This window comes from Mycosarcoma maydis, chromosome 8 (assembly GCF_000328475.2).
Source record: "Mycosarcoma maydis chromosome 8, whole genome shotgun sequence".
Classification (NCBI taxonomy): Eukaryota; Fungi; Basidiomycota; class Ustilaginomycetes; order Ustilaginales; genus Mycosarcoma; species Mycosarcoma maydis.
In genome coordinates, this window is record NC_026485.1 from 126,357 (window position 1) to 148,764 (window position 22,408).

A 22,408-nucleotide genomic window follows, 5' to 3' on the forward strand; every position below is an offset into this window, starting at 1 on the left:
CCGTTCAGAGGGTGACTTGGGCGCGTGATGGTGAAACGTAGGCGTGCGCGGTGGGTGGAACGCCGCAGGTAGCCTGTAAAACGGCTTTAAAGCGGTACAGGACGATCGTAACCCTAAGTTGTTTTATGCAGAGAGGAAGCAAGTGGAACGTGGGATGTCGTGACTGGGAAGACGAGTGCTGTTCGCGACTGGTTCGTGACGAGCGCATCGTTGGAGGCGTGTCAGGCGAAACCAGGTTGCACTTGGTTGATTGCGTCGTAAGTCAAGCAAGCCTCTTCTGCTGAAAGCGGACGAGCAGGAGCCGAGTTTCTGGCTTGGGGATCTGCTCGCGTGCTTGTTTGGTGTTGCGTACGCGCTCTCTGCCATACGTGGATATGGCGGTTGCGATCGTGTCCTGACACGATCGTACGTGCTAGATGGTTGTTACCAAAAGCCACGATGTCTACATCGCGATAGCAGTTTGTTCGGTTCTTCTTGACTGCTGGTACTTGAACGAAGAACGAACGCCCGTTGGTTTTGGGCTGGTGTGTATTGCTGCGCGCAAGGTCGCGGTTCGCGGTTCGGGTCGCGGGTCGTTTTCCACATGCACTGGAACGGTAGAGGTATGCTATCCGTACATTCTCGAGGCCAAGCAGCGGCCAAGCAGAGCCCAAGCTTCGGGGTGTTGCCTGCAGAGATACGGACACGTTCAAAGCGCATGTCGGCCACAGCTCTGCGGAGTCAAGGTAAGCGGCGTTGGTCCAAGTTTGTTGAGCGCGCCGCTCTTACCCGTGGTCTAGAGCTTCTTGCTCGATCGTCATCGCGCTTTGTCCATCCCTTCTCTGCGTCAGCACACATCCCGTTCTGTCTTGCAACCCATGTGCGTCGCATGTGCACATGTAGCACACGTGTACCCAAGCTTCGCCCCCGACCATCGATCGGATCAGCATGACAATTTTTCTCCATCTCTAACAAGCTGCCTCGCTAGCTCGTCCCACCGATCCGCGCACCACAGCGAGACCATGTCGCAATCCGGTTTGGAAAACCATGCTCCCCAACATCGTCTCGCGCTCCCGTGCTTCGGCCGGTGCGTTTCGTCGACCACGACGCTGGCGATCGCTGCTTGTTTGTTTTCAATCTCACCAATTCTTCACCCTCCCATGTGTGCCACGTTGGCACCATCTCTCAGAGTGAAAGTAGCATTCACATCGCTGCATGTTTGTTTTCAATCTCACCAATTCTTCACCCTCCCATATGTGCCACGTTGGCACCATCTCTCAGAGTAAAAGTAGCATTCACATTGCTGTGATTGTGTCGAGGCGAGTAAAAGTACAATAGGGAACGCTGACGCAAAGTCGAGTGTCGAGCATGTCAGTGTTGGTCGTCCCCTGGAATGCTGTCGAGGGAATCCAATTCGTCGAGAGCCTGTTTGATGATTTCCACACCCCTGTCCAAGTCGGCTTCGGTTATGACGAGCGGTGGCGCCAACCTGATGATGTTGACATGCGTGGGCTTAGCGAGTAGACCTTTGCTCTTCAAGAGCAGGCACAGCTGCCATGCGGAACGGCGTTTCGTGGACTTTTGTTCGTCAATCACGATGGCGTTCAATAGACCACGCCCGCGCACGCTTGCGAGCAGAGGGTGTTGAATGTCGCGCAACTGCGCGCGGAATCTGGCACCCAACTGTTCGGCTCGGTCGCATAGGTTTTCGTTGACAAGCACGTCGATTGCGGCGCTCGCTACCGCACAGCCAAGAGGGTTGCCGCCATAAGTAGAACCGTGCTCACCGGGCTTGATGCACAGCATGACTTCCTTGTCGGCGAGAACGGCAGAGACTGGGTAGACGCCCCCGGAGAGCGCTTTGCCGAGCGTAACAATGTCCGGACGAACATTGTCGTGTTGATGGCAGAGCATCTTTCCCGTTCGTCCGAGTCCTGTTTGGATCTCGTCGCAAATGAATAGAACGTTGTGCTTGCGGCAGAGCTCCTGGACCCTCTTGAGGTATCCGTCCGAAGGAACAACGATACCGGCTTCGCCTTGAATCGGTTCCACAAGGAAGGCAGCGACTTCATGGCCGTACTTGTCAAGCACTTTTTCGAGGTCATCGGCGTTGTCGTATCGAATCGTCATGTCGTCAACACCGGGACCGACGCGGTCCAAAAAGGGTCCGAATCCAGTCCTCGACTCTGGGTCGGTCGACATGGAGATGACACCCAGCGTTCGACCGTGAAAGTTGCCGCTGACGGAAAGCAGACGAGCTTTGCCCTCAGGAATACGCTTCTTCATGTAGCCCCACTTACGAGCGAGTTTGAGCGCCGTCTCGACGGCTTCGGCACCCGTGTTCATCGGCAGAACCATTTCGTATCCGAATGTCTTGGTGACCTTTTCGGCAAAAGGTGCAAACGCAGAGTTGTAGAAAGCTCTCGAGCTGAGCGTCAACTTCTGGGCTTGAGCCACAAGTGCACCGACAATCGCCGGATGGCAGTGTCCTTGGTTGACAGCGCTGTAGGCAGAGAGAAAGTCGAGGTACTGGTTGCCTTCGGGATCCCAGACGTGCGCTCCCTGAGCACGGTCAAACACGACGGGCAAAGGGTGGTAGTTGTGCGCACCATACTCGGCTTCCTTGTGGATCACCTCAGAGGTGGACAGAGTGGAAGCAGAGGTCGACGCAGTAGCCGACACGGCGTGCGCGACGGTCTTGAGCGTAGTGGGGATCGAGGCGACGGCAGCGCCGACCGAAGCAGTTGCTGTCGGAGCCATGGTTACAGACTGGGATAGAGAGATGTTTGAAAGCTGTGCGAGGTTGTGGTGAGAGTAAGGGGGTATCACACAACTGAGATGGACCTTATATGTTGTTGGCAGACGCGCCACGAGCCAATTCTGCTCACAAGCGTTGGCAGCGGAAAGGCTGTGGAGAACAACGGAGGACGACCAAGCCAAAGGCCAAGAAACCCATTCCGGTTGCTAGTCCGGCTATGATCATGTGGTGCTGGCGTGTGACCACAGGCGCATGTCTGAGGCTGTTCGCACCATCACAGCATCATGAATCGTGAATGACGCGGCACTCAAGACTGAGCGAGCGACGAGCGGCGAGTGGTGAGTGCATTTTGCCGATGACATGTGCGACAGACGCCCGCCAAATTGGCTCACTGTGACTGGCTAGACGCGCTGATAAAGGCGCCGGCTGAGCCACAATTCAGGATTCACGATTCACGATTATCTCTGCTAATGTTATTCAGAATTTGACGTTACCAGTCAAGTGACCGCGTACAGTATCTGTACTGTAGTAAGAGACTGTTCAGGTGCTGCTGCTATGACCGCCTCCGGTACGGATATCTTCACGGCAACTTGACTGTATCTTTTTCCCCACATTCTTGATTCCCATCCGAAATTCAGCTGTGATTATTCACGATTCACGATTTCCGACTTTACGCCAGACTCTCTGGCGGAACTTCTGGCGGAAAATGCGCTCACGCGCCTCTGAGCTTCGGCTACTTGATCGGAAACGTCGCAATGTAAGAAGAAAGCGGCCTAACACGACTGTCCTCTTGATAAACCAATCGTGGTTTTCCAAGATCGGGTCGGTACTACTTCGATCGATACAGGGTCCAGAAATCGAAGCTCAAAGCTCGAAGCTCGAATTTCGATGTTCCTTCCGCTCGTGGCTCAAAAAAAAAAAAAAAAAAATTGAAGAAAAAGCAAAAATCACCAAGGTGAATTGGGTTTGGTCATAGTTGTTGATGATTGACAGCTTTGCTTCGATGCTCTGCTCCTCATCAAACGCACCCTTTCTCGTCCAACCCGAACCGAGTTCTCTTCATCTTTCTCGCTCCGCCTTGCCCATCAGCACCTGCCAAAGCCCCTTGAGTCTCCTTCTTTTGTCACGAGACCTGCCACTGTCGCCAGAAAGCGAAGAAACAACGAACGGAGCCGCACAAGCCATCAGATTGCCGCCATGCGCGTTCAGCAATCCAAGCCGAGCGCAGCGGCCAAGCGCAAAGCTGCCGCGACCTCCCTCACCACATCACCGCAAAAGAAAAGAGCCAACACCACTCCGAAGCGTGCCAAAGATGATGATTTCATCATGACGCTCGATTCCGATGACGATGTCGAAGACCTCGATGCTGCCCATGTCGATGCAGACCATGTTGCCTCGGACAATTCCGAGCGCGAGCCTGAACCAGAAGCAGAACTAGAACCAGAACACTCGTCCACACCACCAGACGGCAAACTCACCAAAAACCAGCGCAAACGCAAGGAGAAGGCACATCTCGTCGGTAAAGAAAAAATCATCGAGTCTCTTGCGTCCCGCTCCAAGACCAATTCCGCAGCGGCGGTCAAGGACGCTATGGCACTCGACAAGGATTTTGAGTTTGACATCTTCGGAGACGGATCTGCTGTCGACTACACCGGTGCTGAAGCGAATGGTTGGGACATGAGCGTTACCGGCACAAGAATGCACAAGAAGTTGAACGTGGATGATATCATTGAAAAGAGGAGAAAGGTTCTTCCCACGTTGCCAGCGCCGGTTGAGGAGGAGGAGGAAAACAGTGACGAGGACGATCAGGACGATGATCTGGACGACGACATCAAGTATGCCGAATACCAAGACAGCGACGATGACGAGGACCGATTCGGCGGTGGCAATGGCAACATTGTCGGTCAAAACAAGGATGAGGATCAACAAGATGCAGCAGAGTTGGACAGTCAAGAGGATCCGCTCAGCAGTGATGCAGAAAGCGCCTCCGACGATGACGATGACAATGACAATGACGATGACGATGACGAGCTTCAAGTAGCAGAGCAAGACGAAGAATCAAACTCGAGCGAAGACGATTCCGACCTGGAAACTGAACAGGAGAAAGCCAGGAAAGCCGCCTTCTTTGCCGAAGACCCCATCGCCACCTCTGCCGATTCCTCTTCGAAAAGCAAGTCAACCAACGATGCCGAATCTTCATTTGGTGCGTTCGACCTCTCCCGACCCGTCCTCCGCGCGCTCTCTTCGCTCTCCTTCCACAAGCCCACCCCAATCCAATCTCGCACCATCCCCATCGCGCTCGCCGGCAAAGACATTGTTGCCGGCGCCGTCACCGGTTCCGGTAAGACGGCCGCCTTCATGATCCCCACCATCGAGCGTCTCACCTGGCGAGCCAAAACACGTACACCTCACGAAGCCAAGTCGCGCGTCCTGATCCTTGCCCCGACGCGTGAGCTCGCCATCCAATGTTATTCGGTGGGAAAATCTATCGCCAAGTTCACCGACATTCGCTTCTGCCTCTGCGTCGGTGGTCTGTCGGTAAAGTCACAGGAAGCCGAACTGAAACTTCGGCCTGAAGTCGTCATCGCTACACCAGGTCGTCTCATCGATCACGTTCGCAACTCGGCCAGTTTTACCCTGGACGACATTGAGATCCTCGTCATGGACGAAGCGGATCGAATGCTGGAAGACGGGTTTGCGGACGAGTTGAATGAGATTGTCAAATCATGTCCCAAGGGAGCGAGACAGACCATGCTGTTTTCGGCGACCATGACGGACGATGTTGAGCAGCTGGTCAGGTTGTCGCTTAAACGGCCGGTCCGATTGTTTGTTGATCCCAAGCGTACGACGGCCAAGAAGCTCATCCAGGAATTCGTACGAGTTCGAGGCACAGGCACAGGTGGCGTTGCTGGTGCCGACGGCCTCTCGGGTATCCAAGACCAACCGGCGACTTGGATCTCTGGAGGCAGGAAATCCGAAGACGCCCAACGACCAGCGTTGCTGCTCTCTCTGTGCACTCGAACTTTCACCAGCCAGACCATGATCTTTGTGCGCTCGAAAAAGCTCGCGCATCAGCTCAAGATTGTGTTTGGCCTGCTCGGCCTTTCGGCTGGCGAGTTGCACGGCGACCTGTCGCAAGAGCAACGTATCGACGCACTCACCGATTTCCGCGATGGCAAGACGGACTTTCTGCTCGCCACAGATCTCGCCTCGCGCGGTCTCGACATCAAGGGTGTACAGACGGTGATCAACTACGACATGCCGGGACAGTTCGAAGCGTACCTTCACCGAGTAGGACGTACGGCGCGTGCAGGTCGAAACGGTCGTGCGGTCACGCTTGTTGGCGAAGCGGATCGACGGATGCTCAAGCTCGCCATTAAAAAGTCGTCGGCCGAGCAGATCAAGCACCGTATCATCCCCTCGGCTGTCGCTGCGCACATGTGCGAGACACTGGAGCGACTCAAGCCCGAAGTCGACGCGGTTCTGCGCGAGGAAAAGGAAGAAAAAGCGCTACGCATCGCAGAAATGGAACTCAAGAAGGGCGAGAACATGGCCAATCACGCCGACGAGATCTTCTCGCGACCCAAACGCACCTGGTTCCAATCCGGATCGGAAAAGACACAAGCGTCAGCGCTGAGCAAAGCTGGCTACCAAGCCACAATGGATGCGCGCTCCAGCAGCAAGCAGAAGGACAAATATGCTGGATTGAGCAGGAAGAAGCGTCGAAGCAAGATGATGCGTCAAGAGATCGAAAGGGAGAGAAAAGACGCGAGCGGCTCGGCGGGTGCAAAGACCGCCAGCGGCGGTGGAATGGATGCTGGCATTCGCGCTGCCAAAAAGGCGCAGAGACCGACAAAGTTGGGCGTTGCACCGCTCAAGCTCGCTAACAAGAGCAAGGGTAAACAGTCCGGCCGAAACGCTAGACCCAGCGCAACCGGTGGTAGCAAGACCAAAAGCTCGTTCAACCGAGATTTCAGTGGCAACAAGCGTCGTTAGAGTTCTCGTAACGCTATCTTGAACATGCACGCCATCTTGGCATCTTGCTCGCGCTTTTCAGTCAACATGCTCAGGTGGATTCGTGATTCTACCTTGACTCGCTTTGCTCAATGTCCACACTTTATGACCAACACTGTCCAATCATTGCCAGACACGTCGCTTGTCCGCATCGTTTGTGCCGGCCTCCAGTGTGGACATACGAAGAATCCACGTATCACGCATTCACGATTCACGATTCACGATTCACGATTCACGATTCACGATTCACGATTCACGATTCACGATTCACGATTCACGATTCACGATTCGTGATTTGTGCTGGACGTGTGTGAGAACAAGTATGCTGATTGGGCGGTGTAACATGGCTGATGGGCCAAAAGCCGGGCTGGCTTCGCGGCGTGTGTGCGACCACAGCTGAAGCCAAGTCAATCAGCACCACCATATACGGCGAGCAAGGCGTCACCAACACCGCTGGGAGTGAGAACGCCTACGTCGCTAAACAAGAAGGTCACCAGATCTGGAGTGGTGTAATCGATCTGTGGTGCAGAGAGTGGACGCGAACAAACGCTTGAGTAAGTCAGTTCGAATTCAGAGAGACGCACGAGAGGCAGGGACCTAGCAGGGCACGGTTGCAAAGACGGATAGTTACCTCGGGATTGATGAGCTCTTGATGTCTCGACATGAGTTTTCTGGTTTCGTTGCAGCCGAGCTTCGGTGTATCGTCCACATTGTCGCTGATCTCGTGCGCAGAATGTGCTGGATCGGCACCGTCCAGATCCGGAAATCCCAGCAGCTGCCTCTTGCCATTCACCGGCAGATCGTACTGATCCAACGGGAACATCCTCAAGAATTTGAAGCTCTCTGCCAAGCTGAAGAACGGCTTGTTACTCGCCTTGGCGATGATGGCCATACCGTATGTGCCAACGGCGTTCAAGAAGCCTCCGCTTTCGACGACGCCTTCAGCACCTGTAAGCACAAGGTCGACTTTGGGCATGGTGTACGCTACCGCTGAGTCCAAGATCACGGTGCAGGGGATTCCGACTTGAGTCAACCTCTCGTACGTCTTGAGGCCCAATGCGTGAGGTCGGGATTCGGTCACGTAGACCGAGATTCGCTTGCGCTGATGCAACGCTGCGTACTTGAGAACCTGCATGACCACACGCGAATAGCTGTGTGTCAAAACTACGCTGTCGTCCTTGATGAACGGCAGCACGAGCTCGCAGATTTTTTCTCGACAACTCGGTACAGTGTGTACGGCGAACTCGTGCGCCAGTGACGCGAGTGATGCTTTATGTGCTTGAAAGTCGTCGCCCGAATCCCAGCTCTTGGTCACAACAAATCGCGTGAACAGATCCAAGCCCGCCGTTGCCGGCACCGGGTTTTCGAGCGATGCCTTTAGCCTGTGCGATGCCGAGCGAATATTTTCCATTAGCTCCGACGTTGTCGCTGCACGAGACTTGGAGACCAGTTCGGACAGCGCAAAGATCGCTGCGATCGGAAAAGGAAGTTCCGAGTCCGACGACAGCAGCGAGTGGTAGCATGAGATGATGTCGAATTCGTCCGTATTCGCGGTGCTCGTGCTGGTGCTCGCACAAGCGGAACCGCTTGCACTCGGCGTCATCGTGCGCAGCTTCAATCGCACTTGTACACTTGTGAATCCTTCGGCCTTCCCAATGCACAGTAGCCGTCAGCTGAGTCGAGGATCAAGTGTCCAAGATCATCGATGATCTCGACAAACCACTCTGAAGTAGTTCCAAAATCTCGACTTGCACACACTCCAAAATTCAACACAATCGTGAATCACCGAAAGCCGAGGTTCCAATCACGAATCACGAGTCACGAGTCACGAATCACTGAATCGTGAATCACGAATTGTGAATCTTCTCACCTCCCAGCAATGTCCACAATCGAACGATCTCACAATTTCGTGTAGCGTGCAAGTCGTGAGTCGCGAGTCATGCACGAAGTGTCGCGGCATGACCTTTGTGAACCTTTACGTGCGCCGTGTTTCGCTGCTGAACTTGCCACGGCCAAGCTCTATGCAGCTTCCTCGCTTCATATCCTTCGGTCTCTCTGCACCGTCCATTCGTAATGATTGAGAAGTGTGCGAAACGAACCCGGCAATGCCGGTTAGACTACTGCAAAAGTCACTCACGAGTGAGGAGAGAATGGCGAATGAGAAACGAATTCGAGAAATATTAATACTTAAATGCGAATGCGATATACATGCGAAACAACTGTGAGACAAATTGTGAGAAACGAAGCAGTACAAACCAAGCCATGTTATCCAGCACAACAAGCATAAAGGTAGGTGTAGAGAAGGATGCGATTCCAGGAGCCGAATGACGATTTGGCGCAGGCGAGATGCGGTGTCGACTAGGCGCTCTGCAGTTGAGAGGACGATCTGAGAAGGTACGAGCTCAAGCGTTCGTGGCTAGTAGCAGGCTGAGTGAGGTCGGGTGTACCTGTTAGCTGCTGCTGCTGCTGTTGTTGCTGTTGGAATGCGGGTCTGAAATGGTGCAAGGTGGGCTGTTCGTAGAACTGAGAGCCGACGCTCGACATGGGTGTACCAGGCGGAGCGGCAGCAGCGTTCCAGAGATTCGGATCGATACTGCTGCCATCCTGGTTGCTCATATCACAGCTGTTGTCAAGCATCGCTACCATGCCTGTACCAAATCCAGCTGTTGGACACTGCGATTCGCATGCTGCGTAAGCCATGTTGGCGACCGAGAGCTGGTCAAAATGAGGACGGCTCGAGACAGGCACGTTGAAAGCGCGAGTGTCGCGAAAGTCGGGCGTGCGCGGGAAGCTGGACAGCTCCGAAGTCGAGGTGAGCGGGGTAGGTGTTGGACACATTCGGCTACTGTGGCTGACGGGGCTGTAAAACGTCTGCGAAGAGCTTGGCCGGCGCGAGAGTTCGAATCCGTCGTAGCTCGTACTAGAAGATGGACAGGACGACATGGCAGGTGCACTGTACGCCATACTGGCATATCCAGCCGACTGTTGCATCTCAAAGCCGTAGGCAGCGCTGTTGCTGTCCTGTTCGAGTTTGAGGCTGGATAGATACTGGTGTTCGAGTCCCTGCGGAAACGTCGAGCGGCTGTGAGGCGGCAGAGCGCATCGGTTCATCGAGATCGAGTTGCTCAAGATCGTGAGCGGCCCCCCGCCAATGCCGGTGAACGTACCTTCGGCATCAGCATGGTTTCGACGCGTGTGTTTAGTGAGTGTCGTCTTGCGACAGAACGATTTGCCACACCCTGCGACAAGGCACTTGTACGGACGTCTTCCCGTGTGGATCCTCCTGTGGCGTGCCAATGAGCTCGAGTCAGAGCTGAATGTACACAGAGACCAGGTCAGTCAATGAGCCTGAGGAGCGCAAAATGAAACGCAAAATAAAACGGCGTGCCGTGACAGTCAACGTACAATGCTTTGCTGCACGACTCGCAGACGTGAGGTCGCTCGCCAGTGTGGACACGGATGTGCACGGTCAGAGCAGATCGCTGAATGAACGTCTTTCCGCAGTCGCGAAATTGACAAGCAAAGGGACGTTCTTGGCTGTGGATACGAGCGTGTCTGTGATTGCGAAAAGCGAAGAGCGAAGAACAAAGAGCGAAGAGGGAAAGAGGTGAAAGAGGAACGGCTTGATGAATCAGCATCGTTCGTGTTCCACACCACGTCTTCGTCTCGCCAGTCACAACCAAAGTTCGGACAAAGGGGGCGATTGTGCCAATTCCCACGTGGCCATCTTGGACAGGCCAACATGAACGTTGCAAGCTCACCGAGTCGTGAGTCGCTCGCTGCATCATTCACGATTCGTGATTCGGTGTTGGTAAAATACACGACAATCGTGAATCACGAATTGTGCCAGAATCGGAATGCATAGACACAATGGGCTCACCCTTCCCCGCCGATTCTTTGTTCGGACATGTGCAAGGCTGTGCTGCGCCAATAAGGCATGGCCTCTTGTCTCAGATATGGCCGAATCATTCTACTTACCGTGCCAAGTCAGAGCGTCTGTGAAAGTTGAGGACAAAGGGAGACCGACCGCGCCAGCCAGCACCGAGCCACGAGCAAGTTCCAGAGGGTAAAGTCAGAGAGAGCAAGGTCAGAGTCGCGCTAAATGTGAATCGGGGTTTTTTCTTCCAACGCCACTTGAGACTCACCTAGAAAACGCTTTGGGACAACCCGGGTGCTTACAATCGAATGGTCGACACTCCCTACGCTGGTCTTCGTGCACTAGTTCTGCGAAACGAGAGAGGATAACGAAAAAAGTCAGATGCTATCAACACTGATGCTCCAGTGACAAATATCCCGAGGAGAGGTCAATCGCTTGGACTTACCCAAGATGTCCATTTTGGCAAACTGTTTATCGACGCTTTGATGCGAGGCGAGGCGTGGCGCCGCTAGTACTCTTGAGGAGATATCAACGTGCGTCGTCTGTCTGAAGCGGCTTCGGAAATTGCGAGATGGCGAATGAGAGGATCAAAGGAGCGCTGGATGCGGGAAAGGGGCTCGTTGAGGAATAGGATGGAGACGGCAAAAGCTTTGGAAAGCGGCCGGTATAAGTATCAAAGCTCGTTCCAAGTGAGAGGATGGACATTGTACAGTGAGCCACCACGGCTTGAGTACGCAGTACACCAAAGAAAAACTGGTGAAGATCTGAGCAGGGAAGCAGTACAGCGGCGGGAGCAGGGACAGCTGAACTCACAAGTGCGACTTTGGAGTCGAGGAGATGGTGCGGCGACCTAGCATGAGGTGCACTTCACAAACACAGTAGGCTCGGGCGCAAGGACTAGCGGGATGAAGGCAGCCATCAGCCGGACAGAGCCTCGGACGATACGGTCCTCTGCCCAGAGTGCAGCATGAACAAAGTCAAAAAAAGGCCGCGACTCAGCTACCGCTCAGAAGGCTCATTGTGGTACAAGTCGAGCCAAAATTTGGGTGTGAAACGAGTCCATTATCAGCCTGTCAGGATCTACTCGACACTTGTCTAACACGTACTCTTTCCCCCTTTCTCCTCTGCATGTGTGTGCTTCTGACGTTAGCCCGAACAGGCGATCTTCACCACTCGCTCGGGACAGACTGAGAAGCACCAGTGGCCCATGCATCATCGTTTGCAGACTTGAGCAGCTATGTACAATGAGGATGCCCTTTTGCTTGACTCTACAGTTCGGTTGTGTGATGGCTCGGCTGAGACGACATGGGTTGAGGAAGAAGAGAAGTTTAAAGCCCGTTTGCCTCATGCACGACGCCAGCCAGATAAGGACGCCAACAAGGTGTGGAGGCGACGCCTAAAGCTCCGAGCAAAGCACTGAGAGTGTCACGTTTCTGGGCTACTTCAGCATGCTCATCAAGCAACCTTGTCAGCGTTGCCCGTTTCACATCAGCAACCGGCATGCACAATGGCCACTGGCAAGACTGACAAACAGAGGCCGACGTGTGCGCGCTGCTCGAGTGCTTGATCTCATTCTTCTGGCGACCTCCTACGGCGCTACGCGTTGCACAACAACATAGATGAAGAAACGGTGGGCTCAGAAGTGTTAGCGTTGCAGCTTGTCGTACAGCGTAGTTCCGACTCGACGGTACGTCCAGGATGGAGCAGTGGACCCAGAAAGCGGAATAGCGAGGGAATTTCTATTTCTGATCCAACAGCCGAAAAAATTAAAATAAAACAGTTTTACGAGACAATCACGAATCACGAATCACGTATGGAAATTCTGACGAGGAGCAGGTGTCAGAACCCTAATCAATCGTCCGTCGCTCGCGTTTGTCTGTGTTCAACAGCCTCGTCCACAGCTCAAGCCCACTCCGCCCTGCAGCAGCAATGCACTCACTTCTGGGACTTCTGAGGCTCTTGGAAGCTTGGTATTGTATAATGGACGAGGGTAGCGAGCGAATAGAACGATCAGCTGGATGTCACAGTTGACAACAACAACACTCAGAAACCACGGTCGAGAGTTCCAGCTGGTTACTCGCGGAGAGAGATGGCAGAACCAGGTGCCATTTTCGCACATACTGAGCCAAACGAGAGCTCACTTACGACGTCCAGAGTAATGGCAGCATATCTCGCCTTTGAAGAAGGGATGAAACCGCGTCAACATGCGTCGGCAACGGGATCTGCGTCCTTAGTTGCTTCGGGTGGGATGAAAACGCTCGAGCGTTGTATTGGGGGCCATAGCATCGAGCTTAGCCTTGCAATTAGCAGTCCTGCCACATACGGCTGAAGAAGCCGAGACTGGCGAGGTTTACGACCTGCAAACCGCGACACTATCATAGCGGCAAAACGAAGTAGCGGTCCAAGAGCTGCGATAGCCCATCTTTGCAGTGCAGTCAATGCCAAATGGCTGCATATAAACTTTGTCTAATGTCGCTATACTAGTGGTTGCGAATGGACCTACGTTGAGGTAAATGGACTTGGTAACGCTCGATATTGAGCCTGTAGCGTGTGAATGGTACCATGCCACTTGTCTGTTCGCATATATGGGCATGAAGCCCTGCACGTACGTATTGACCGTATTTAGGCCATCAGAATGCACACAAGTCCCATCGGAAGGCTCTAAGTCAGGTACAAACCTGAGCTCGGCGATCAGAGCTTTCTCATTGAACCAAGGTGCACCGTGCGTCTCGAGTGCGAGCCCAGCGCGATTGACGCCTCGTGATGTTGGAGAGGATAACCCAGCCTTTGTTCAACGACATGGCTTTCTCAAAAGGCGCTTTGTACGACTCAGACCGCCCTCTTTGGTGGCGCACTGATGAGCGTCATCCTGACAACGTGCCACTTATACTTGCTCCATGATGAGATGCATCCCCTTTAAAGCTCGAACAAGCACAGATCCATTGCAACTGCTGCGAACATACTCGCTTCGACCCGTCCCGGAAGATGCAACCTTTGAACTCCCAAGATTGTCAAGGCTCGACTGGCTCGGCATGAAAGCATGCAGATGTGTCCTGTTACGACAACTCGATGCGATGCGTTCGCGAGTCCAACTCGCGGATCTGGACGCGGCAAACTGACCATGTGATTTTACAGTTATGAGTTGCGAATTTGCGCGTTCACGTAAGCAATTCGCGATTTGGAAAAGCTGGATGTGTATTTACGATTCGTGATGCCTGGTTTGTTAGAAAGTGTTGATGAGGGTTTTGACAGATTCGTACAGCTGCCATCTGCAAGGTCTGCCTCACCATCCGACCGATACGCCAGTGTAGTGCGGTTCAGCACATGATCTGGTAGATTGCCTGCGGCTTGAGGCTTGCGGCTTACGGGTGTTGTTAGAATGTGGCGTTATAGAGCTGCACAACTGTGCAAAGCATCCCGCGTGCCGATTTTGGCCATGACGTTTGTATACGAATAAGCGGCGGAGAGGCAGTAGTCCGCTGTGCGTGCGAGTAACGAGAATTCTGAGGCGTTGGTCGCATCCAGACACAGGATTTAACCTCATCTGCCAGTTTGCTGCTGATCTCAAGACCAGCAGACTCGCACCCGCTCGTAACCTATTGCGAGCTCCCTCGAGCGAATAGCCGGTTGTTTGACTGTTTGACTCCCGACCCATGTGATATCCTTGTCACCTTGACCTAGACACGACAGACAGAGTTGAATTCGCGCCATACTCATGCAAGAAACAGTCGTCAGTCCGAAAGCGTACTCAGACATACTCATGCAAGAAACAGTCGTCAGTCCGAAAGCGTACTCAGACATACTCATGCAAGAAACAGTCGTCAGTCCGAAAGCGTACTCAGACCTACTGTGTCCTGTTCTTAAGCATGTAGCACACGTTCCGTCGACGAGAGACATCATTTCAGACGCCGGCTGCATGTAATCTACTACTTGACAAGTGCTCGGGGTCGGATCTTTTCATGTCTGCTAGTGCAAAGTCAAGTCGTCCATGAAAGCGACCATCGCGCGCAGCCGCATCCTGAATCTGAGACTGAATGAACGATGCAAGACCGGCTTTATCAACTGCTCGTGTCTTGTTGCATGAAGCTAGTCCCGCTCGTTCGTCCACCAAGCACGAGCTTTCGTTGATTGCAAGCGCAGCAGAATTCAGATGCGAGCCAGCGAAATGCCGTGACGTTTTTGCAGCAAGACGATCCGATTCGCGCGACAGGTGCAATTGCTGCGCTGCCAACTCGGCTTCATAATGTCACTGTGGCTGTGGCTGTGGCTGTGGCATGACTGTATCATACCTATCGACGAACACTTCATTTCGAGAGGCTGCTCAAGCTCAGACCCATCAAGTATGGGAAACGACGTTCGTGACGCGTGTGTCGAGCGGTTCGAGTGCTGATAGCATCGCCGAGATGTGCTCGGGCCGCGCCTAGCGCTAGGATCGTTGAGATCGTCGGAGCATTCACGATTGTCTAAGCGTTTTCAAAAGCGCATGATCCGCATGCCGTCTGATACTGCACAGTTTTCTGATCTCAACCACCCTATACCTGTCGCCGCAGGGTCTGTTTGTACGCTAAAGTGATGAAGCATTCTCAAGCTTTCAGGAGCAAGCCACAAACAACTTTGTTCGGGTTCGGAAAGAAGGACAACAGAAAAAGCAAGTTGCGACTTTGTCAGCTAGATATGGCGTGTTGAAGACAACAGGACCGAGCAAGCGCGCCTTTGTGTGAGAATCTGGCTAACGAGTTGACTAGAACAGGACAAAAAGAGAGCACCTCACGACCGCAGCTTTAGTGGCTCAGGCAGGCGCGTGGGGTCAGCACAAGCCTGGAGGAAGGGACTGCAAGGGAATGGTTACACTTCGTGACAATGACATTGCGTTTTCTTTGGTATGACTGGAGTTGACGCTCCCGACAAGCTCGGCCTGTTGCCGCGTCAGTCAAGCCGCAAGTCAGGGTGATCGATGATGACATTGACAAGCGGCTGGAAGAGAGGAGCGCCTCGTGCAAAGTCGTCGGCCTCGGCCCAGGCAAGCGTCTCTTGGGCATCAAAGACGTCTCGGGAGCCATTTGAATGATGAAGAGTGGCAGATGATAGCCGTCTTGTGCTGTCGAACCGCAAAGCAGATGTGATGGATGAGCCAAATCCGCTAAGACGATCGGTTTCACCGGCGTCTTGAAGTACTTGAGCCAGGCTCTCTGCTTCGAGAAGCTTGTCGATGGATACGGGCAAGGCTCGACCCTCAGAGGCGGCAGCGAGCTGCAAAAGTTGAAGTTGATGCTGCCGATGAGCGGCATTTAGCAGGTAAGACACGGGAACCCAGCACCAGCCGAGGCACTTTGTGGGTTCCATGATCTGAGCATGCGCTTCAGGATTGGCGGCGTCGGTTCGGACGCTGGCCTTCATGAAGATGGTGACGTAGTGTTTTCCGTGGCCCTCTTCGCCGTAATCCTTCATGCGCACCGAGTTCTGCGCGGTGAGAAACTGCAAAGGTGTGGGAGGCAAGCGAGGGATGTAGCGCGGCTGTGTTGTGGCGGTAGTCGAGGAAGCAGTGTCAAGAGGAGAGGGAGTTGATGCGGTGCTGGCCAGGATAGGCTGCGAGGGAGATTGGGAACCATGATGCGCGTAAAATTGGGGCGGCGATGGTGTGAGCAGCTCGGATTGCGCTCTGTTCTGCGGTGATTCGAGAATGAGACCGGTTTCCTCAAACGTCTCGCGAGCAGCGCAGTCGTAGAAGGACTCGTGAAGTTCGAGATGACCGCCTGGAAGAGCGAGAGTGCCGGCACCGTGACTGCCTGTGCGTTTTCCGATGAGGACATGCCCCTTTTCGTTGAGCACAAAGACGGCGACGCCGACACGAGGCACCACGGTGGCATCCGATACTGGCTGAGCCGATATACTGTGGATAATCGGTGGCGTTGTATGCGTATGCATCGTTGAATTGCGCTACAAGCAAGCGAAGCGTTGCTAGAAACCAAATGCGACGAGGATGAGGAGCGCCAAGTTTCAGGGATGTCGACTATCGGCTGTGATCCGAGACCAACGTGGGAGAGTCGTGAATGCTGACCGAGAGGCGACGTAGCAACCACCAAGTCTACCTTGCAAAGCGTCTACCTTGTAAAATGGGAATGGTGCACAGCCGCCAGCTCTGTCTTGGTCGCACGATAAGGCTTGACCAACTTTGACTACTCGGGCGTCGCTTTGAATTTCACCAATCACTGACTCTCTTCGAAGCTTGCGGTCAGCGGTGGGCGATACGCGGCTGAAGATGCCGTCAAGGATACACCAACCACACCAACAAAAAGTGTGATAAGCGGCCTAACGCGCCGCTGTGTCGAGCACGGAGCTGAATATGTGATGCGGTTGGGAACAGACTCGTGATTGCTGGTGACAACTTGACGTGTGAGGCATCCTCTTGTCATCCGAAAGTCACAATCACGAATCGTGAACGGTGGAAGTGTGTTCGTGACTCGTGGCTGTATCTTGTAACTACAGTATGTTTTAGACTAATAAAACAGCCGACACGAGAATTTGAGCGATGCCGAAGCCGATTTGTGATTCAAGCGTGAAGGGTGCAGTGTGGCTTGATCGACTTTGTTGGGTTCGAGTCATAAGTGGTGTGTGGCTAGCAATCGCGAGTAGAGGCGGGATGCACGACGCACATGAGCGGACGAATCTTTGCCGGTCCAGGTGAGTGTCCTGGGCTCTTCCTGTCTAGAACTTCGTGCTTGGTTGTTCGTCGGCTAACACAACAACTTGGAACTTCACGCTTACCACTCGTGACGGTTGAAGAAAGCGAGAAGCGCTCTAAAGACCCTGTCTTGGCGTGACGCGTCTTCGTTTCTTCCAAGAGGTGTAAGGCCACAACCGCTAGACCACGCTGACCAACAGGAGACAGCATGAGAACACCAAGATCAACCATCTTGGATACACAGGCACATGTATCGACAGCAGCGTGCGGATTATCAAACAGCGTCGTGCGTGTCCCATCTCGAATCCAAGTCATGAGTGCGAACTCGGCGTTTTGTGGTAGATGCGTGATTTTCTCGACCTGGATTTCTGCACGTTGTTTTCGTGCAAAGGCAGAAATCGAGTCGTGAGTGGCAATCACGAATCATGAATTCGTGTCTGCAAGCCAAAACAGCCGTGAGCCCCAAGAAATCACAGAATCGTGAATCACGAATGAACAAGAAGACAAAAGCACGCACGACACGGCACGCCGAACCACGGATAATGTTAGATCAGATGACTATCGACAATCACGAATCGTGAAGTGTTGTTCTCAAACACGAAATCGTGAATCGCGAAATGCCGTTTCGTGATGATTCGTGATTGATAATTCACGACTGATGTTGTTGTTGCTGCTGCTGCTGCTGCTGCTGCTGCTGCTGCCATTTTCATTGCTAAGTTACATTCACAATGTGATTAGTTAACTTATTTCAAATTGTCCTGTCGAATGCATGTCGCATGCTGCAAAAGACCCTTTTTGACGTGAGCCACTCACTAACTACAAATTGGAACATTCGTGATTATTGCCTCTCGGTTCACGCTTGGCTGTGCATACTCTTAACTGTCAAGGCCGTCGTGAGGGGCACAGACACGGATACGGACACGAACACGGACACGGACACGGACACGGACACGGAGGGTGTGCTTTTGTGTTGGTTTCGCGCTGCTATCGAGCCAAGCATACGGGGATCATGATCGTCAACGTTCCACAGCCCCTGCGCGTCACCTCGTCTTATATTGGCCTGCCAGCCATTCGTGATTCTCTTGTGCCATTCGCCTCTCGACCACCCTTACCTTCCGTCTCTGGGACAGCATACCGTCAGCCAGCGCATCGAAAGAGATCCCATCGTATTCAAGTCATCTCTCTGCATCGTCAGCCAGGCCACACTCAATCGTGCACTTGCCCTACTCTATTCACACTTCTCGCTAGCAAACACGAAGCACGAATCACCGTCACTGTCGGCGCATCTGTTCTATTGCCATGTCCGGACAGCCACCTTTCCTCCCAAGCTTGCCTTCAGGCTTCGGAACCGACTCTTCCTATCCGCCCATCCCAGGCAGCACGCGCATCACCGCCTCGCAGCCAAGGCCATCACCACCAGTCACAGCGACAGCGTCGCTCCCAAAATCACATCGATCGTCAGCGCCACCTCTACCTCCGCTACCGCCTGGAGCCCTCGAGAAGGAACAGCAGCGTCTCAGACAACAATCAGCTTCCTATTCCTCTTCGTCTGCTACCTTCTCCTCCGGCCTGAAACCAGGCCAACTTGTACATGCCCCCACTCCACCGCCGCCTCCACCTCCCTCGCAGCAATCTTTTTCCCACCACGCCTTTGTCGGTGGCTTTGCATCCCTTCACCACCAGCGTGTGCCACCTCCCAGCGCTGCACCGCATCCTCCTCCTCCTCCTCCTCCTTCGCATCCTCCTGCCATGCCTAAGCCGTATCACGGTATCAGCAGCAACACGCAAGCCTTGGCACTACATTCCGCCCCGCAAACGCAGGCCATATCCACACGAAGTGCAAGCGCCCACAATTTGCCCGTCGATCACTCAAGACGCTCATCCCAGGTGCACAACCCTCAACCCGCAACGTCGTCGTCGTCCTCCTCGACCTCGTCCAAACCTCCCAGTCTATCCGCTCCTCTGCCGGACATGGCTTCGTTGGCGGCGCAGCGAGATCGAGCTCAAGATGACAAACAGCGCGTCGCTTGGGCCAGACAAATGCTCAAGTATGTTGAACGCAACTTTTCCGACGGCACAAAGATCAGCGAGCCCAATCTGGTCAAGTGGACCGACGAAGCCATCTCGATCATCATTGCAAATGCCTCGTCCGCACGTCCCCTGCCCGAGGCGCTCTTCCTGCGCGGCGATCTGCAAGCATCGGGCGCTTTCCCTACCTACCTCGCCAAAAACCTCAAAGAAGCCTTCAACGACTTTGAACTCTCTGCTCGCATGGGCTGCGCACCCAGCTGGTTTCGCATCGGTCGCGATTATGAAGTACTCGGCGATCTGGCTCGCGCAAGGGATGCCTACGAGCGAGGTGTGCACGCAGCAGACGTCGGCTGCATCTACCGAATGGGGATGGCCAACCTGCTCGGTCAGCTCGAGATACCCATCAACCACGCTCGAGCCATCGCCATGCTGCGCGATGCTGCCGACAAGGCCGATCTCGACACACCACAACCGGCCTACATCTACGGCATGCTGCTTGCTCGCGAATTTTCGCACGTCGACATCCCCGCTCATCTGCTGAGACCTGCCAATACATCAGCAGCCATTTTGGAAGACGAAGCGCGGCAACGCATCCAGCGAGCAGCCTACCTCAACTTTGCTCCAGCACAGTACAAGTGCGGTTGGTTGTTCGAGTATGCGCAGCTCGGTTGTGCTTTCGACCCTCTGCTCAGCGTGCAGTACTACAGCTTGGCATCGCAAGGCGGCGAGATCGAGGCGGACATGGCTCTGTCCAAATGGTTCCTCTGTGGTGCCGAGTCGTATTTTGACAAGAACGAGCAGCTCGCCTACACGTTTGCCGACAAAGCAGCGCGCAAGGGACTTGCTTCAGCCGAATTCGCGCTCGGTTACTACCACGAGGTTGGCGTCGGAACGGAAAGAAACGTGGAGCTTGCTAGAAAGTGGTACAGCAAGGCAGCGGCCAAGGACAATACTGACGCGCAGGAGAGGCTGCGCGCGCTGCAGGCACCACAAGCTCTCGGCATTTCGCGTCAGCAACACGAGGCAGTCATGGACGACAAGCTGGTGCGCAAGCGCACGCAGGCTAAGATGCTGTCGGATCGCGAGGGTCGCAGTCCGCTCTTTGAACACGATCACAACGTTGCAGGTGGTGCTCCCGGCCAACCAAGGCCGAGCGGCGGCGCGGCCACTGCATCTGGCAAACCTCCGAACGGTCGAGTCGCTGCGGACGCGGGTGTCATCAGCAGCAAGACCAACAACAACAACCTCGAGCTGTCGCGAAGAAAGACGATGAAGATGGTCCAAGAGACCGCTGCGGGACGCAAGCGACCCGACTACGGCTACGAGGGCAAGCTGCGAAGTGAGCCAAGTGTGGCACCACCAATGCCGAGCGCGTCGATTGCTGCAACGCAGCAAGCTCGAGCGGGTGCTTCGGCGGGTGCTTTGGCGTCTAGTGGTGCACCGCACCGCACTTGGACGTCTGGTCGTCACGGCGCTGGTCATGCGCCCAACGACAACAGCCGGCCCACGCACGCATCGACGCCATCGTCGTCGTTGCCCTCGAAACCTGCTTCAGCGGTGGCATCGTCGAGCGCTTCGGCCTGCACAAAGACATCTGGTGGCTCGGACGACGTGTCCAAGAAACCGTACAACACATTTGCAGAGATGGGGTTTGCGCCTCAGAAACAGTCAAAAAGGGACGAGTGTGTGGTTTGCTAGCCGCGCTTGTCGCACACACGCACGCAAGCAGCAAATCATTCTGCGCAAGTTTGGCCGATTGGCATAGAATGTGAATACGGAATCGGTTGCATGTGAGGCGTGGCTTACTTTTTCGTGGTGGATTTTGCGTGGTCTCGGAAGCGGTCGAGTAGGACGCCGGTGCACGCCTTGAGAGCGGTGCACTCGGCGTGTTCGGCGAATGCGCCTCCGGCCCACCTGATCCTACCAGATTCGTCGACAAGATAGGTGTAGCCGACGTGTTTGTTGTGGTAGCCAAGCGCATCTTTGATGAGTTCGATGTTGTCGCTACTGAGCAGGTAGGTTGAATGAAAGCGCGCGTCGATGTGGTTTCTGAGGCTTGAGATGAACAGGCTGACTAGGTAGCTCTTGAGCGGGTTTTGTTGGAGGTTGATTTGGACCAGTTGGAAGTTTGGATGCGTGGCAAAAGTATCTAGAGTGGGTTGGTAAAACGATTTCGTGTGTTCTTCCGAGATCTTGCTTCCAAGGAGCGCGATCACTGAGATTTTGTTGCGCAGGATATCGACAGTGTTGCACTTTGCTTTGTCGCTCAGACGCGAGCCGGTGAATTTGGGAAAGTAGAGCGAACGCGAGGATTTGATGAGCGTGTTTGGTGCGCGCCATGTTTTGCCGCCGTGTGATTTGATGGCGTGGAAGTCGTGGAAGTAGCCGCGCGTAGCTTGCTGTATGATCGCCTTGCGCGTTGCCATGCGATGTTCAGTAGACACCAGTCGATCGCGCGTCTCTGCCCACGTCGCCGAGCTCGATGATGGCGCAGTAGCCACGCCGAGCGCAAACGAAAGGTACGGCAACGGCCGCGTATTCATCTCCTCCGGCGACGATGACGACTCTCGAACCAGTGCCTTTCCCAACCTATCCTCCGAACCCGCGCCTTCCACCTCGCTCTTCAGCCCCGTCCCCTCCTTGTTCGCTTCCCCCCTCACCACCGCACTAACCCGCATCCCCCTCACCACCCCATAGTCACCCCCGAATCCCCTCCATACCGGCCGCGACAACCAGCGCAACATCGCCGTCCGCCCTATTCTATCTCTTCTTGTTCTCGAGAATCGCCAAGAAATTCCTCCCACAGCGTCGCAAACAGCCGATTCGAAACCGTAGACTGTGATGATGGTGCACTTCAAACATCAACCCTCTCAAAATTCAATTCACAATTCGCTGTTTTCCAGACTCACCGCTCCCTCGCTCCGATTTCCGATTTCCGATTTTTCCGCTTTCAACCATCACGCGCGTGGCGCGCACGGTGAACACACGCTCACGTCTAACTTATTGTGCCTCTACACAAGCACTCACTGACTTGGGTGCTCCACGCTTGACCTTAAAAACATGTGGT

The 22,408-nt window shown here is 54.2% G+C and overlaps 7 protein-coding genes across 7 annotated transcripts; 2 read left to right on the plus strand and 5 right to left on the minus strand.

Annotated features, from left to right (window-relative positions):
• Positions 1–1,350: 1,350 nt before the first annotated feature.
• UMAG_03169 (putative ornithine-oxo-acid transaminase) lies at positions 1,351–2,739 on the minus strand (the record flags this gene model as incomplete). Its single annotated transcript, XM_011391324.1, has 1 exon — positions 1,351–2,739. One exon carries the CDS (start codon positions 2,737–2,739, stop codon positions 1,351–1,353), a length of 1,389 nt encoding a protein of 462 aa, XP_011389626.1.
• A 1,195-nt stretch (positions 2,740–3,934) lies between these two features.
• Positions 3,935–6,733, plus strand: UMAG_03170 (uncharacterized protein; the record flags this gene model as incomplete). The annotated part of the gene is made up of 1 exon (XM_011391325.1): positions 3,935–6,733. The coding sequence occupies one exon, from the start codon at positions 3,935–3,937 to the stop codon at positions 6,731–6,733; it is 2,799 nt and encodes a 932-aa protein (XP_011389627.1).
• A 425-nt stretch (positions 6,734–7,158) lies between these two features.
• On the minus strand, positions 7,159–8,354 carry UMAG_03171 (translation initiation factor eIF2B subunit alpha; the record flags this gene model as incomplete). The annotated part of the gene is made up of 2 exons (XM_011391326.1): positions 7,159–7,269; positions 7,383–8,354. 2 exons carry the CDS (start codon positions 8,352–8,354, stop codon positions 7,159–7,161), a joined length of 1,083 nt encoding a protein of 360 aa, XP_011389628.1.
• Positions 8,355–9,109: 755 nt separating this feature from the next.
• On the minus strand, positions 9,110–11,086 carry UMAG_03172 (zinc-finger transcription factor; the record flags this gene model as incomplete). The annotated part of the gene is made up of 5 exons (XM_011391327.1): positions 9,110–10,064; positions 10,157–10,306; positions 10,730–10,747; positions 10,897–10,975; positions 11,074–11,086. The coding sequence occupies 5 exons, from the start codon at positions 11,084–11,086 to the stop codon at positions 9,110–9,112; spliced, it is 1,215 nt and encodes a 404-aa protein (XP_011389629.1).
• Positions 11,087–15,554: 4,468 nt separating this feature from the next.
• On the minus strand, positions 15,555–16,553 carry UMAG_10390 (uncharacterized protein; the record flags this gene model as incomplete). The annotated part of the gene is made up of 1 exon (XM_011391475.1): positions 15,555–16,553. The coding sequence occupies one exon, from the start codon at positions 16,551–16,553 to the stop codon at positions 15,555–15,557; it is 999 nt and encodes a 332-aa protein (XP_011389777.1).
• A 2,056-nt stretch (positions 16,554–18,609) lies between these two features.
• Positions 18,610–21,039, plus strand: UMAG_10391 (uncharacterized protein; the record flags this gene model as incomplete). Its single annotated transcript, XM_011391476.1, has 1 exon — positions 18,610–21,039. The coding sequence occupies one exon, from the start codon at positions 18,610–18,612 to the stop codon at positions 21,037–21,039; it is 2,430 nt and encodes an 809-aa protein (XP_011389778.1).
• A 104-nt stretch (positions 21,040–21,143) lies between these two features.
• UMAG_12212 (uncharacterized protein) lies at positions 21,144–22,085 on the minus strand (the record flags this gene model as incomplete). The annotated part of the gene is made up of 1 exon (XM_011391547.1): positions 21,144–22,085. The coding sequence occupies one exon, from the start codon at positions 22,083–22,085 to the stop codon at positions 21,144–21,146; it is 942 nt and encodes a 313-aa protein (XP_011389849.1).
• Positions 22,086–22,408: the final 323 nt, after the last annotated feature.